Genomic DNA, 17,434 nt, shown 5'->3' on the forward strand with positions numbered 1-17,434 from the left:
AACATCATCTTCAAAACTAGGAGACATTAAGAGCTTTGTAAGAGAAAATGTGAATTATTCAATATCTGGATTGTTTTTCACTTTTTAGGGACTAAAGTAATGTTTATTCCTAAGGGTTAGGGTTACATTTGGTTAAGATTAAATTTAAATGGCCTAAATTTAAATTTAGGAACAATTTGATTACTGACAGATCCCCTATAAAACTGAGGAACAATAAAAAAAACAATGAAGTATTATGCTTCCTTTACATATGGTAATTTTTGCGATACACAACCATGTAAATTGTAATTGATGTGGTGGGTCTCAAATAACGATCAAACTCCAATGTTGTTGTCAGTTCCAGAATAATATTTTCTAATTCCAAATATCTGATTTTAATAAAGTCTTTTCCTTCTCTTCATAGTTTGTTACCATTAAAATACATTTTTCCCTTGAGTGAAACCTCAGGCTGCATAGCTTCTTTAACAGAATCCTTAGTCACATATAATAAGTAATTATATTTCCATCCACTTCCTCACCTCCTTATTCTCTCCCACAATCCATTTGTAGGTAAAATCTGGGGAGACCAGTGGGCAGACCAGCCAGTAGGATATGCCAGGTGGGGAACTGGTTCCTTACTGCTGAGTCATTACTGCAACAAGGGCCATGTGCCAATTTGTGGTGACTGAGGTTGATGGAAGATGAAAGAGCAGACCTGCACGGGGGAGAGGTAGGTGATGTACTCTGTAAAATAATCTGGGATTGATCACAATTCAGCAGAAACAAAACCTGACATGTTTTGGTTGTTTCAGGTTTGGGATGAAACAAAACCTGAAACAACCAAAACATACCAGATTTTGGTTTTGGTCAAAGCAAGCTTAATCAGAAACAGTTCAGCAGGACTTCTAAACTGCAGTAATTTGTTTTGACTTTGAAACATACCCTTAGCTTTCTCTAACATTTAATTGAAATTGTCCTTCCTCTGACTTAGATTCATTTGTCATGCCCTGTATTATGGAATGATAAAGAGCAGCTCTGACCTTCTTCTAGGTGACATCCTTTCAAATATTTGAAAAGCATTATATGCCCCTCTGTCTTCTCTTCTCTTCCCCCAGATAAACATTCCCAGTTATTTCAATCCCACTTCTGCGTTTCCATTAAAGTGTCCTTTTAAGAATCCTTAAAGCTTTTTATTACATCCGTTCTCCATGTTAGTTTATTTTTTAATCTCCTTAATATTGCAAATGTGATTATATAAATGCCCTGTGTATGCATGTTTGCTTTTATTTTCTTAGTATTTTATGCTATGTTGCTTTTATTTCTATGTTGCATTTTCAATTATTTTGTTGATTGCTGTATGTAGCACACAGAAGCAAGGGCTGTCTTTTCTTGTGCCTCTTAACCTGTAATGAAAGTGTACATTTGACATTGCGATTTGACGAATAGGTGCCATTCAGCATATCTTTAAATATTACCATATAGATGAGCACCTGCTTACTGGGATTTGGGATCTAGCTCAGTCCCTTTACCAAAATATTTCTACTGTAGAAATATATTGAGCAGAATGTTATTAAAAAATTACTTTTATATTTGTTGGTTTGTTGTTTTTGATACTTTGTACTTGATTTGACTTTCTAAGCTTTTGTTTTCTTAATGGCAAAGAAGATAAAATGGAAGTAAAATGAAGCCTAGACTAAAACATATTTTCTTTCAATATGCTAACTTTACACAACTAGAGCTGTTTTTCAGTAACACACCATGAACATGTAATCTCTGTGGGTAATCAGAAGTGGTAAAATCCAGTAACAACTGTATCGCCTGCTATTTTTACACATTTCAAACAGCCCTGAGACTGCAAGAAGCTACAGTGACATACATATGCATGCATACAAATCTTCCTCATCTTTCAGAACATCTGCGTTAGAAACTTAAAACAACATAGAATATTACAGAAGTTAAAACAGATCTAATATGAACTGACCTACCACATTTTCACTAACAAGTTAGAGAGGACTTGCAGTAATTAATGCTGGGGGATTACTATTCCAATCTGCCCATGTTTTCTAGCCCTTATGAAATCATTGTGAGGATTTGAAGGAAGATGTTATCGGTATCTCAGTGAGGAAGGCTGTAACTTCCTCAATGGTAAAGCATATGGTTTGCATGTAGACCAGCGGTGTCAAACTGCTGGCCCGCGGGCTGGATGCGTTGTGCCGAAACTGCACCCACCCCAGCTCCGGCAATGGAGAAAAAGTTACGATACGTCATGACACGTCACGTAACATGGGAGTTTGATACTCCTGATATAGACAGTCCTAGAATCAGTTTCAGGTTATATCCAAAAAAAGAAAAATCAACTTCCTAAAATCCAGGTTTTGAATTATAGTGGTGCTTTGTGAACCTTTTTGAATTTTCAAAATTTTTGCATAACTATGACTTGAAAACAAGTCCTAAAACTAGATCGAGAACACAATTAAACAAATGAGTCCAAGACATTATTCTTGATCACTGATGTATTGAGGGAAATGGCCAATGCTACTTATTTGTGTGTGGCGATAGTAAGTAAACTTTTGCTTTCAGTAATTGGTGGGTCCTCCTTGGATAGCAAAAACTGTAACTAAATGTTGCCGATAACCATTGATCAGCCCTACATATTGGTTTGGAATTTTAGCCCATTCCTCCTTACAGAACAACTCAGGGATGTTTCCCAGAGGAATTGCCTGCTTCAGGTCCTTCCACAACATTTCTGTAGAACTGAGGTCAGGACTTCGACTTGGCCATTTCAAAATACTACCTTTCTTCTGTTTTAACCATTCTACGGTGATACAATTTGTGTGTTTTCAATATGGTGATGACTATATTCAATAAACAAGGACGTATTTGTCAAGATGAACCAGCCGTCTGCATTAGTGTAAAGAAATTTTGTACTTTCTTAGAAAAGATATAAACTTGTTTCAACAGTTATGGTTTGGCAAATTCACAGAGTCAGTTACAAGTGTAGTATAACAAATAATGCGGCATTTGTTGTTTTGATTTTTTTTAAAGAAAAAATAAGAGAATTTAGGAGAATTTTTTTAAAAAGGAAAGGAAATAGGATAACCTGATAGTCCAGTATGAATTAACTACATGGGGACACTAAATGCAATCTCAACAGAGGAAATTATTAACCTTGGTAACAGGAATTCGATCTATCATAATACTCAACAGAAACTGATTCCCCACCATTGCTTGAATTGCATTTATTCCAACAGTACTGTGTATTTTCTTTTTCTTTGGGTTTTCTGTCACATTATCATAATTTCCTGATTATCTGATCTTACATACTGGTTTCAACATGGAACATTTTAGTTAGTAATTATATTCTATTGTGGAATACTTCACTGGAGAAAAGGGGGGGGTATAAATGCAGCAAATAAAAGAATCCAGCTTATTAACTATACCCAGGTCTATTAGAAAACTACATTTTTTTTATCAACAGCAATAAAAACTGATGAAGACACTAATTACATACAGTAGTCTGTCTCAAGTCACTTTTGTCATCTGCTCGCACTGTTCAGAAGCAAATGACAATGATCAAACAACTGGGCAGAAACACTTCTCCTGATTAGCCTTAGCAGATGCTGAAACAAACAAAGCCTGTGCAAAAAAAGATTTTAAAAAGTTGCAAGACGGCATAAATGGCCCTGACAATAAAGCATGACAGAAAATGCAATCTGCCAGAGATACACCAAAAAGATACATAGGAGACTTACCAGCTGCAACCACTCCAAAACACCCCAATTCAAAAACAATACTGGAGACTAGTTCTAAAGATGTCTGATGAAAGGCTGCTCAAGCAACAACAGTTCAATTACTCTCTGATTTCTGAGTTTCTCTTTATATGGGTGAATCGTAAGGAACCTCATCCAAACGCCGCTCGATGAAATGAGAATGAACTCCTCTCTAAAACTGTATAGTACTTTAAGCCAGACTTTTGCATCCTTTTATTATAAGGTAACCGGACGTTTTAAAAGTCAGAAATATTTTTTCACAATTCCAAGAAAACATTTTTGTCAAGAAACAAAATGAAAGGCAAGATTATATTTATAAAGAAGGGAAATGGAAAAAATCCACTCACTAAATGTATTGAGAAAATTTTTCACTTAAACAGCCAAATGGACTCTTTCAAGGCCTCCTTGTGTATATATTATTCTGCAGCGTGAGAAATTATGTTCGGATCAATGTTTTTCAACTGTGACAACTTTAAGAAGTATAGGGACTTTAACATCTTTCTATCTGGGGAATTCTGAGGGTTGAAGTCCGTGCCTCTTAAAGTTGCAAAGGTTGAGAAATACTGGTTTAGATATTCGAAGATACAATCTAAACCAGTGGTTCTCAACCTGTGGGTCGGGACCCCATTTGGGGTCGAATGACCATTTCACGGGGGTCGCCAAACAAGGCTGTCCACCATTTTCCCCCCTTTCTTTGGCCACGCCCCTGGGACCCGGTGATGTATAAGTGGTTGGGGGTCACCACAACATGGGGAACTGTATTATGGGGTCGTGGCATTAGAAAGGTTGAGAACCACTGATCTAAACAAAGTACTAAACCAGTGGTTCTCAACCTGTGGGTCGGGACCCCATTTGGGGTCGAATGACCATTTCACGGGGGTCGCCAAACAAGGCTGTCCACCATTTTCCCCCCTTTCTTTGGCCACGCCCCTGGGACCCGGTGATGTATAAGTGGTTGGGGGTCACCACAACATGGGGAACTGTATTATGGGGTCGTGGCATTAGAAAGGTTGAGAACCACTGATCTAAACAAAGTACTAAATCAGTGGTTCTCAACCTGTGGGTCGGGACCCCATTTGGGGTCGAATGACCATTTCACGGGGGTCACCAAACCATGCTGTCCGCCATTTTTTTCCCTTTTCCCTAGCTGTCCTACTCCCTCTTATTGGTGGCCACACCCACTTGGGGGTCACCACAACACGGGGAACTGTATTATGGGGTCACGGCATTAGAAAGGTTGAGAATCACTGTACTAAATGGTTAACAGAACTATTTGAAGAAAAAATTGGGGGTTTTGTTTTTGTGGGGGGTTTTCTGCTTTCAAATGTATACACAATAATATAATTATAATCAGCAGTAGATTTATTCTCTCAAGTTCAGCAGACTCTACTAAGTCTCACTTATTTGCTCTTTGCAAATTTCAGCATGAAAAATAACACAAAACGAATCCAAAGTTTGTTAACACATTTGTCTGGTTGGAAGTTCAGCACAAAGAAATAATCACTGCTATATTGTATGGTTCTTTGAAAGAGTTTCCTTAGGAGAGAGGATTTCTAATAAATATACAGGTGTTAACTTCAATATCATTAACATTTCTTTCTTTTAACATTTGCAGCATTTTTTAGTCCTTTCAGATAATAACTATATCAATATTAGCCATTAATATATTAGGCACAAATCTACTAATTAGAACTGAAATCCTCTAGGCAATGTATAAATACTGTAATCACAGTCATCTTTTTTTAAAAAAAAAAAAAAAAAAAACAGGGCAAAGCTATAAAAACTGCAAGCATACATTAGCAAATTAAAATCCATCACTAATTTTACAGGGCTTAAATTCAATTTATAGGAAAACTTAGATTATTTCTAAAATCTAAAATGAAATTGTTAATTCATGAAACACCATTAATAATATTACTAGCAGCAAATTAAGAATTGCTACATTTATTATATGAATACTGTACTGAATACTACAAAACGGCAACAATCTAAATTAGTGATTAAATATAACTTTGTTACATTGGACAGAATATAGACTCCTGTTTTAGTCTAGTTCATTTGTACATCTGTTCATACAGTACCAGTAAACAACACTTTTCTCAAGTTGATGCTATCATGAGAATTTAACATTAAAAGCAAATGAGTATCAAAGGAAGCGTTTTGGAATGAATTGTTATCCCCAAAACCTTTAGACATTTCTCATTAAGCAGACTTCCAGGCAAATTTCAAAATATGGCAGCATTTAAAAATCTTTTACAGGGTTTTTTTAAATACTATTTTTAAAGTCCCTTGATGGACATCTGGTACCTAAAAGAGGTAGAATCATTTACTTATAACATTAGCTGCACCAGATTTTTGTTGTTTTGTTGAAACTATTCAACCCTCAGTCATCTTTTCCTAAAATCAAGTAGGACTCTAAAAATGAGCTTCTTATCAGGAGCGTTATTAATCCACTGAGAAGCTGCAATTGATGCAAGATTTTTTTACTTGAGGTAGAAGCTGGATGCTGGCTTTTGACTGCTCTCTATAACCTCTCCTTAGTCAGCTAGAAATAATGCTATCAAATTACATGCAACAGTCCTCTCCAATGTGTAATAGTATGTAAATTTAATATGTTTTACTTTCTATTTTTAGTATAGAACCCTGCTTTCTATGAATTAACTTTGCTGATTATTGACTGTAATTAAACAAATTTGAATTTTTAAATTTTATATAATTAAACATGAAAATATTTCAATATTAAAAACAAAAATGGAGATAAAAATGGGGTAAAGGCATATATTGTTAAATCCTAGAAGCTACACATGAAAGATTATTGGGAAAGAAGCAATCCCAATTATATCTTAAGTAGACCCAATTTATACCTTACAAAAGGTAACAGTCCTCATGTTCTAGTGACCTCCCATTTGGATTCTATAATGTGCTCTACATGGGACTGTCTTTGAAGAGTATTCAGAAGCTTCACCCAGTGCAAAATGTAGTGATGACATGGGCAGTTATATGTGCATGTAGAGCGATACACACCTTTGCTCTGTGAGCCACATTGGTTGTCAGTTTGCTTCTGATCTAATTCAAGGTGTTGCTTTTTACCTTTAAAGCCCTCCATGCATGGAGCTGGGTTATCTGAAGAACCGCCTCTCCCACCTCATCAGGTCTCGTAGAGTGGCATGCTCTGGGTCCTATCTCCTAGGGCAGTGTTTCCCAAACTTGACAATTTTAAGGCACGAGGACTTCAACTCCCAGAATTCCACAGCCAGCAACGCTGGCTGTGGAATTCTGGGAGTTGAAGTCCACATGCCTTAAAATTGTCAAGTTTGGGAAACACTGTGCTAGGGAATTGAATTTGGTGGGTCCCAGCAGATGTGCCTTGTCTGCCATAGTGCCTGCCTTGTGGAATCTTCTCCCCTCAGAGAAGATCCATCCCTCTTTAACATTCCACAAATTCCTCAAGGCCTGGCTATGTTACCAGGCCTGGGATTGGGTAGATTTTTGTGATGGCCCCCTCACTGTGGTTAATATCATCCTCTCCTGTTCTGTGTACCTCTTTTTATTTTTAAGTGTGATTTTTATGTCTTTTTTATAATTAAGTTTTGTATACGCTACCCTGAATCACTTTCATGTGAGATGGGCAGTTTATATGATAAATAAATTACCACACCTGTGATGTCATTCCATCAACCTCATGCCTTCTGGGGCTTTTGAACCCTGCTTTAAAAAAAATAGAATGGTTCCTACTATATATACAAGATGAGCAGCAACTAACTTCACTAAATAAATAAATAAACTCTAGTTCACTTCTGCTTTTATATGGGAGATTTTCAAGTGCCTGAACTCATTTCAATCATATATATTGGTATATAACTAGATCCCCAAAGTCAATATTTATTTTGTTTAAGCTCTTGTTTACCCACCTCTCCATCGCTGTCAGATATGATAATGAATGTATCTGCAGAATGTGTTAACTTTGCATTTGACAGGTCCCTTGCCTCCTTCTCTCCCTGATCTTTGGAATCAGGTTCGTTTGCAGTCTTCCGCTTCTTCTTTGGCATCTTTTGCACTGAAACAAAATGCATTAAAAGCTTTTTAGCTGGTTTCCTTTTCTATTGACAGAATGTTGCCTTACAACCTTGACGTGAAACACCCTAGTTTCCATTTTAATCATATTGACTGGTAAATTGAGAGTATTAAAAGACGCATTCATAAATCCCTGCTTATCCAATTAAGGGTACCTTTTAAAGCAGAATAAGGTGGTATAACGAAAACTAATTGCATATTCTAAAGAAAAATGGGAAAAATGGGAAAAGCTTAGTTAACCATTGTGCAAAAATTACACATTTAATATCCAGAACTACCACCCATCCTTCCCAACACATTAGCTTCAATCCTTCTCCAATGCTGGTGCAGAACCCATCAGGTTGAGGGGAAGTGAAGCAGGTTAGATTCAGCAATGTAGAAGGGAAAACCAACATATGAGAAGCAATTGCAGCTTCCATATTCAATTAGGCATAGGATGGGGGTTACATTTTTAAGACACCATCACTCACAAGGGCTTGAGGGTACGCTGTAGAAATTAGGCAGAGGTGAGAAGAATGGCAAAATGATTAAATGACACTTTGAGGAGAGAAAAGGTCAAGAACTCTTTTGAGTTTCCTTCTTTTTGATTAAGCTTCTTGCTAAACAGCGTACTCATTGTGCCCTCTACTGGGCTTAAACCAGACTAATTCCAGAGAAGGTACTTTGCAGGTACAACACTGAGAAAACCTGTGACTATTAGCCCTGGACATGCTAATGAGTTAACGTGAAACAGAGAGAAAGCAAGTATAAATGTAATTTAAAACTAATGTTTTTGACAACATTTTCCAAACTATACTTAACAAAAGAGTTAGATAAAAAGCTTTATCGGTGAAAGCTGTATGGACTGTGGGACAACTAAGAGAAGAAGGCAACATTGCAAAACCTTTTCTTCTACCACATGCAAATCTTTTCTGGCAATCAGTTCATCACGTGAACCGATCATAACACATTCTGATAACGTATTTCTCACTTAGAGAGTTTTTGTAGAAACAACTTAACAACCATGCGATTCACAACCATGTGTTCACTTAACAGTAAATAGTGATTCACTTAACAACCACAGAGGAAAAAAATACAGAGTCAAATTGGGTGACTGACTTAACTGCCTATTTAGCAATGGAATTTCCAGTCCTAACTGTTTTCATTAAGTCGAAGACTACTGCACCTGACTAGATTATAAAATGAGCATTAAGATAGCCAAGAGACTACTTGAACAACAGCTAGAATCCAATATGGATTCACATAACACAATCCTCAAAAAAGATGACGGGGTAGTGAGGGGCTGTTATATTTTTTCTATATGCTCAATCCTGTCATGCCTGGATACATAATGCTCTTAGCTTTCCAACTGCAGCCTTGTTAATCAACAAAAGTCACAGAATAAAGCCTATTCCTTCATACTGTGCTATATATAACCCATTTCCTGAAGCTAGAATAATGGCAGTGGTGGGAAACTGTTTTGATATGAACTGGCATCAAATAGAAAAATGGATCTTGCTGCACTATATAGATCAACAGTACAGTTTTAACTATGATAAGAAAAGGGAACAACGGAGCAGCAAGAAAAAGAAGAAGAAAAGATTACACAAGATAAATTCAGATGGCTGTGTTGAAGAATTTAAAAAAAGAGAGACAGGGGACTTAATGTTGTTAGTCTTGGAAGAACTTTCAGGCTGAATGAAACGCAAGAGAGAATGGACAAAGTTATGAAAAATAACAAGCACCAGGCTACAATTACCCAAATGACAGGTGGAAAGTGTTATGTTAGTCTTGCCTGCATTAACCGCTAGCATGTATTCTATCAATTCATAGAAGCAGATAACAAAAAAAGAAAGTTGAGGAAATTGATTCACGAACACTTACAATATTGTAATGGCATTGGATTATTTTTCGTCAAATACTATTTGCTGTTTGTGAATTTATCATATTTTTTTCACATAATAAAAATAAAAGGTCAATAAGCTTAAGATTACATTAGTATGTAATTGTCTCTCCATATTTAACAAATTTGATTTTACAAAATAAGACCTGCGTACTTTTGAAGTTACTGTTTAGGTTTCTCAGAAAATATGAATCAAATCAAAGATGCTAAACTGTACAAGTTTACATGCTAAGTTATTAGTTATGTGTGTATGTGTGTCTGAAAATATATAATTTCTATATTCTTCCCAACTATATATATTGCTCTACAAATCCAATTACCAGAATTTTTTCAAACCTATTGTTTATATCGTTGTTGTTATTTCTATTATTGTAACTGCCTGTATTCTCTAAGATATCAGCTGCCATTTAAAATGGAGATCTAGTTTTTAAACTTTTACAGAAGTTTCATTTCATTTCAGTATTCTCACCTTGAAATTAAAATAATTCAGCATTGCCCTGAAATTTCTGTAGTTTTTTTTTTCAAAATTCTGCTAATTTTTTTAACCACTCAGAAGCCAGAAGGTCAAAATATATCAGATAAATATAAATAAATACAATGAAACTTTTTTTAATGGACTAATTGAATGGAGGGCAACCATTATTCCCCAGTCCAATAAAGCAAAGAGTGTCAATATAGCAATGAAAATGTTGTTCACTGCATTATTTGCATCTTTGGTATAATTATATAAAATAATAGAATTTGGACCACTGAATGCAATATCCATTGGATGAAATCTAGAGGAATCAAGATTTTACTGTATTCAATTTTTTCTCAATAATTATTTCGGCCTCCAATATTATAAGAGGCAGACATAAATAAACACAACCTTCTTCAAAATAAACTAGGATCTTCTGTAACTGATTGTTCTTCATATTTCTTGATGTAATAAAAAAAGTCTAGAATCAGAGTAGAAAAAAAAACCTCTATTTTAACATTATTACTAACATTATTATTATGATGTGCAGAATACAATACTGATATGTTTTTATCTTATATTAACATCTTGGTATTCACCGAGGTACATTGGGGAAGACGCCCTAAAAGGCAAGATTCGTGCTATTCTTTAGTTCCTTCAGCTCATGCATTCCTTCATTATGCCTTCAAGTTAGCTTTTTACTCCTGGTGACTAGAGTATATAATAACTCATGCTTATATTCTACATTTTCAAAATGGCCTATAGAGATTTAATCACAATACTCTCATAGCAGCTCTGAAACTCAAAATGACTGCTGTCCCTTAGCAGTATTGAGACCAAGACAAGTGAAAAAGCACTGAAAATGCTGTTATGCTTTCATGCTTTTCCCCACCACTGCCACATCCTCTCTTTCAAAATCTGGTGTTAACAAACACCAATATTCAGTGTCAGCCGAAAGAACATGTATCGAATTAATAACTGCAACTAATTCTATGCACTGGCTACCAGGATGATTTTCTAGTCCAGTGATGGCAAACCTTTTAGAGACCGAGTGCCCAAACTGCAACCCAAAACCCACTTATGTATCGCCTGGTGCTGGGTGGGTGTGACCCATTGGGTGGGTGCAGCTACAGTGGGCTTGGCAGACTGGGTGGGCGTGGCCAGGGTGGGTGTGGCCACTTTGATATTGCTTATGGGGAGGGACACCTGTGGGAGCCGGGCAGGGTTGGGGGAGATCCAGGGGGTCTCTGGTGGGTGGGATGGTGGGCTTCCCAATGGCGGCTCCCGGCTGGCTGGCCTTAGGCCAGTGATGGCAAACTTTTAGAGACCACGTGTGCTGGGGCGATGGCTCGTGCCCACAGAGAGGGATCTGCGTGCCGCCTCGGCACGCATGCCATAGGTTCGCCACCACTGTTCTAGTCCCCTGCTTGTTATTAAGGAGTTTTTTTCTTTTCATCTTGAAACTTTTCAGAACATTTTTCTTTCTCAGTGAAGACAGCCAAGGTGATCCATTAACAAGGAAAACCACGTGCTTCATTTGAAAACTTGCATTTTCAAGGTATCCTTGACAATATCCTTTCTATGACTGCTACTTCCCCTTTTCATCATTTATCACTTTGATGAATCAGAAAATAATTATCAGTAAGATAATGCACAATCTTGACAGCTTAAAACACTCAAACACAAAACCAAAAACAAGTAACTCTCATCCTTAAATTACTCCTGAGAATTCAAGCAATAGGCTTGAATACACTATTGATAATCAGCACCATAGATCAAGCATACTAGGGATTATGTATATATAAGGAACGGTTGCTGGAATTGGGTATGTCTAGTTTAATGAAAAGAAGGACGAGGGGGCACATGATAGCAGGGTTCCAATATCTCAGGGGCTGCCACAAAGAAGAGGGAGTCAAGCTGTTCTCCAAAGCGCCTGAAGACAGGACAAGAAGCAATGGATGGAAACTAATCAAGGAGAGAAGCAACCTAGAACTAAGGAGAAATTTCCTAACAGTTAGAACAATTAACCAGTGGAACAACCTGCCTTCAGAAGCGGCGAATGCTCCAACACTGGAAGTTTTTAAGAAGAGACTGGACAGCCATTTGTCCGATATGGTATAGGGTTTCCTGCCTGAGCAGGGGGTTAGACTAGATGACCTCCAAGGTCCCTTCCAACTTTGTTATTATTATTATTTAGAATATATCAAGTAACGATAAATCCATCAGCTTTCCAAACGAAGAATATATCTGTGATACCTGTATAATATTGCGTGTACAGATAGTTCTCAACTTATGACCACAATTGAGTCCAAAATTTCTGTTGTTAAGTGAGACATTTGTTAACTGCGTTTTGTCCCATTTTACAACCTTTCTTGTCACAGCTGTTAAGTGAATCACTGCAATTGGTAAGTTAGTAAAGTGATTGTCAAATGAATCTGGCTTCCCCATTGACTTTGCTTGTCAGAAGGTCGCAAAAGATGATTACATTACCTTAGGACACAGCAACAGTCATAAATATGAACCAGTTGTCAAGCATCTGAATTTTGATCACATGATTGTGGGGATGCTGAAAAGGTCATAACTGTGAAAAACGGTCACACTTTTAGTAACATTGTAACTTGGTCACTAAATGAACTGTTGTAAGTCAAGGACTACCTGTATATGCTAACAGAGCAAATCACAATAATTCGCAAATAACAATTTAGAAGTACAGAAATGCAGAATCACATCTTATGGATCAGAGAAGTCTCTTTTTTGCAATGACTGAAAATCTCATATCTTAAATGGTTCCACTGAAATCAAAGGCACTTCTTCCTCAAAAATATACGAGTTGCTTATGGGGAAAAAAAAATCTGCCTTGAAAAATTCATGCCTCAGTAGTTAATTATGTATAACTGTTGCTGAACAAATCTTTAAACCATGAATAGAGAATCTCTGGACATAAACTGACCCATATAGTTCACAGCACCTCATGAGGCATGAATGCTGGCAAGAGCAACTCTGCTCGTCCATGTCCTGCCCTTCCCTTTCCCCCTTTCAAGTGGGAAGGATACAACAGATGTAAAGCACCAGATTAGCCAAAGCAATCCTATATGTTCCCCAATCCCTGGAAATCACAAACAGGCTCTTGTGGTTCACCTAACGCAGGGGTAGGCAACCTTGGCTCTTTTATGACTCGTGGACTTCAACTCCCAGAATTCCTGAGTCAGCCATGATATGATTGGTGCTATAGGCATGAATGAGGTGATCTACAGTTTCATCTTTGATCTTACATTGTTGGTATTTATCATTTGAAATGTGCTCAGTTTTGACTTTGATGATGTATACTTGGGTTGCTGTGATTGTTACCATAGCTTCTTTTTGAAGAATTGCAGTTTTTTAGCCAAGTCAAATTTTAATTTGATTTTTCTTCAATATATTTAGCTATGTTGTGAGATCCAGCAGCACAGGAACAAACCGGGTCCCATCTACTAGAGAGGGTCATCTGGAAGGCGTAAGAGAAGTCTTTTCTGTTGTGGTACCATCTCCTGGAGATTAGACTTACCCTGACCCTCTTAGCTTTCTGTAAGAGTTTCTGTAAGACCTGGTTCTGTAACCCTACCTGGGGTTGCCTGTATCAAGATTATTTATCTGGTTTTATTCTGGGTGGTATATTGTTATTTATTGTTATAATATTTTACCTTTTTTATTCCCCATTAGCTGCTCATAATAATATGCTTAAGACAGGCAGCCATATAAATTGAATTCATAAAACATAAAGATATTGCCCATGAGGAGTTTAGGTTTTAGTTTGGCTTTCAGATGCTTTCTTTGTGTAGTCTTTTGCTTTTGTAGTCTTCTTTCTTTTTGCAAACTTCTATCAGTTGCTATGCCTGATATACAAGTTGTACTTCTTTCATTCTACCATTTACTTGGAATAATCCCCTCCCTATTTTATTTACAACAAACCCGTCAACATGGAAATCATGATTCATAATTAATACTATTACTTTCCCATCAAGGATATCTAATTCAACCCATGTCCAATCAATTATACCTGTGGTATATTGAGTAATAGGCGTAGCCTGAGGGTTTATAGGTTTACTAATGTTCCCTCTATTTAAATTTTTCAGATTCATATTATATAATTAGAGCTAGTATTTTCTTAACAGTCGTGTAAGCAGAGGCCTATATTAATTCTAAATATTTATATCCTCCTCCTGACACCAATTGTCTTATAGTATTGCCATTCATTAGCTGTAATCCATCTTCTTCAATAATTTTGTTGCCTTTAATTCTAAGTACACTTACCTAGACTGAATTCCATTTTGCCATCCTCAGTGAATATATAGGTAATATTATTTATTTTTATTTTTTTATTTTTAAAATTTATAAGCCGCCCCACTCCCGTAGGACTCTGGGCGGCTAACAATAAAAACAACATAAAACATGACAAACGAACAGCACAATTACAGTCATCCAGGGGTCAGATTTTATAAACCCCAGGCCTGCCGGAAAAGCCAGGTCTTAAGCAGCTTACAGAAAACCAACAGGGTGGGAGCGGTCCTAATCTCCGGGGGGAGCTGGTTCCAAGACAAGGGCGCCATCACAGAGAAAGCCCTCCTCCGCGGCCCTGCCAAATGGCACTGCTTGGCCGACGGGACCTGAAGGAGGCCCAGCCTGTGGGATCTAACCGGACGTAGGGAACTATGAGGTAGTAGGCGGTCTCGCAAATAGCCTGGCCCTGAGCCATATAGGGCTTTAAAGGTAATAACCAACATCTTCAATTGGACCCAGAGACCAATAGGCAACCAGTGCAGCTCACGGAGGATAGGTGTAACTTTAATATAAAGCAGAGGTTCAAATTCTACCTTTTATTTTGCAAATTATTTTAGGTTATCCATGTATAGCAAATGAATTATTTTTGGACATTTGATAGTTGATATTTATATTTGATTCTGTTTAAAGTATCTGTAAAAAGTATCATTGCTAAAACAAATAGGTCACCATGGAATATTTCATTGCTAATTCTGACTTTTCTCATCTCTTTTTTATTTTTCCATGCATTCATTCTTTCAAATAATGTTTTTATAAACCACAAAATTTCTATGCATTTTCTGATCATATTAAGTGGAAAAGTCTTTCTATAGTGTATCTGAGCCATAAAAAGATTTTTCTTTGACTTTTAAGGATCATTTTGTCCATTAGTAACTGGACTTCTGAACCTCATGAATTTTTGAAAATTGTTGTTTTGCTCAATGGAAATAATTCAATGATCAACAGATTTTAAATTGTCTATTTTTTCTAAGTATATATGGTGGTTCTGTCTTGACAAACAGGTTACATTCCAAGAGGCTTTTCATTAGTCCAACCAAATATTAAAAACATGCACATACATGCTTTTGCTTAATTTCACACAATACAGTAATTTAGTCACTACCAAAGAAAGAACACCACAAACTAAATACAAGATTAGCAAACACACAGGACAGGGCAGCATCAAAATGGTGTACACTCAGCCTCCCAATGTGCAATTGTACTGCCAGGTATACCTATGCGATGCCCTGTAAATGAACAGTTTCCTGCCTTCTTCTGCCTTCTGGGACCTTCTACACTGCAGTTGCAGGCAGATTTATTCTGTGTACAGGTAGTCCTCAACTTACAACAGTTCATTTAGTGACCGTTCAAAGTTACAATGGTACTGAAGTGATTTATGACAATTTTTCATACTTATAACTGTTGCAGCATCCCCAAGGTCACATGATCAAAATTCAGACACTTGGCAGCTATAGTACTACAATCATGTCGGGAGTGCCAAAGCACTTTTGGGCTGAAAGGATTAGCCGGTGACATCACCATTGCCCAGAGGACACCCAGTTGGGGGCCTTTTCATGCCTCCACTAACCCTGCCCACCAAAGTGGTACCCATCTATTCACAGTCGTCCACTTTCAAACTGCTGGATCAGTTGCAGTGCCCCAGAGTCATGTGATCACCTTTTGTGACCGTCTGACAAGCAAAATCAATGGGGAAGCCAGATTCACTTAACAACTGTGGCAACAAAGGTCGTAAAATGGGGCAAAATTCACTTAAATGTTTTGCTTAGCAACAGAAATTTTGGACTCAATTGAAATTGTAAGTCAAGGACTACCTGTATATATATTTTATATACTATACTATATATATTTTATAATTATTTATTTATATATTTTATATCCATATACATATACATTTTATATATGTATGCATTATTACATCCTGCATTTCCTAGGTTAGCGTACATGTAGTTCTCTCTCATCTTATCTCCAGAACAACTCATGCGGCAGCTTTGCAATCCAGTGTGAAGTATCAAAAATGCACAAATAGCTTCTAATTTCCTGCTTCAATTTCCCAGTCTAGCCCATAGTTCTGGAATTTACTGAAGTTCTCCCATTCAGTCTCCCATTTCACTCTGTGAAATAGGTGGTGTCTAAATTTAACAAATAAATAAATATATAATTCATTCAATTACTAATAAACTTCGGTGCTGTTTGCTTTTTTAAAATCAGTCAAAGTTGGCTAGGACGTACCATCTACCTAATTCCAGAAAAGGAAGAAAAAGACAAAGAACTTTTCCATGCAATCAAGGCCCAAATGAAAAATTTCCTAACATTATTGAAAATCAAAGAGCAACCAAGATACATTCTTGATGTCTCTGAGTTCAACTTTAAACACTGTTTGAATAAATGCAATAAATCAGTATTTCCTGGAAGATCTTTTCTTTGAATTTTTTTTTCAAGCTGATTAGCATCCTCCATATTCTCTAATTATTACAACGTATTCTATTTTGAACTTGCCTGTATCCACAAACAACCAATGTTCATATAAACTACAAAAAAAAGTTAAAATAACAAGTCATATCTTGTGGCTATTTACCTATTTCAAGAAATGGCTAGAGGCTAGAAAATAAGGTTTATTTGAAAATGTTATTCTGCAATAGACATCACTACACAACTTCTAATAGCTAATCAACATTTCCCTCACTGAACATGATTTCCCACTTTCCCTAACGCATTTTGCAAGAAATATTTTTAAACTAGCTTCCACGAATCTAGGTACTTTTCTAGGTACAATTAAGTATGGTGTTTAACTGTCAGAATTTTAATTCTGAGGATGCTCAAAATTGTTATTTTTCTCCTTGAAACAAATACTGTTCTGTGTTTATGGGAAATGATTGAGAATATTCATTTCATTTTTTAAAAAACATTAGCCACTTTTCTTCTTCTTTGCATAATCGTTCTAATGGCCTCTTGTAG

The 17,434-nt window shown here is 36.7% G+C and overlaps 1 protein-coding gene across 9 annotated transcripts in view; it reads right to left on the reverse strand.

The window, feature by feature from the left end:
- Positions 1 to 17,434, reverse strand: part of UIMC1 (ubiquitin interaction motif containing 1) — an 83,732-nt gene that overhangs the window by 64,275 nt on the left and 2,023 nt on the right. For 5 of the 9 annotated variants that reach the window (XM_039356783.1, XM_039356784.1, XM_039356788.1 and 2 more), the window contains exon 2: positions 7,661 to 7,806. In XM_039356783.1, the coding sequence (XP_039212717.1) occupies positions 7,661 to 7,806 (146 nt within the window). Of the gene's footprint in view, positions 1 to 518; positions 695 to 7,660; positions 7,807 to 17,434 lie in introns of those variants that run through there. The other 4 variants (XM_039356791.1, XM_039356785.1, XM_039356787.1 and 1 more) reach the window with 3 other exon arrangements.

The sequence above is a fragment of the Crotalus tigris genome, unplaced genomic scaffold, assembly GCF_016545835.1.
Source record: "Crotalus tigris isolate CLP2741 ecotype Arizona unplaced genomic scaffold, ASM1654583v1 scf7180000018829.1913635, whole genome shotgun sequence".
Classification (NCBI taxonomy): Eukaryota; Metazoa; Chordata; class Lepidosauria; order Squamata; family Viperidae; genus Crotalus; species Crotalus tigris.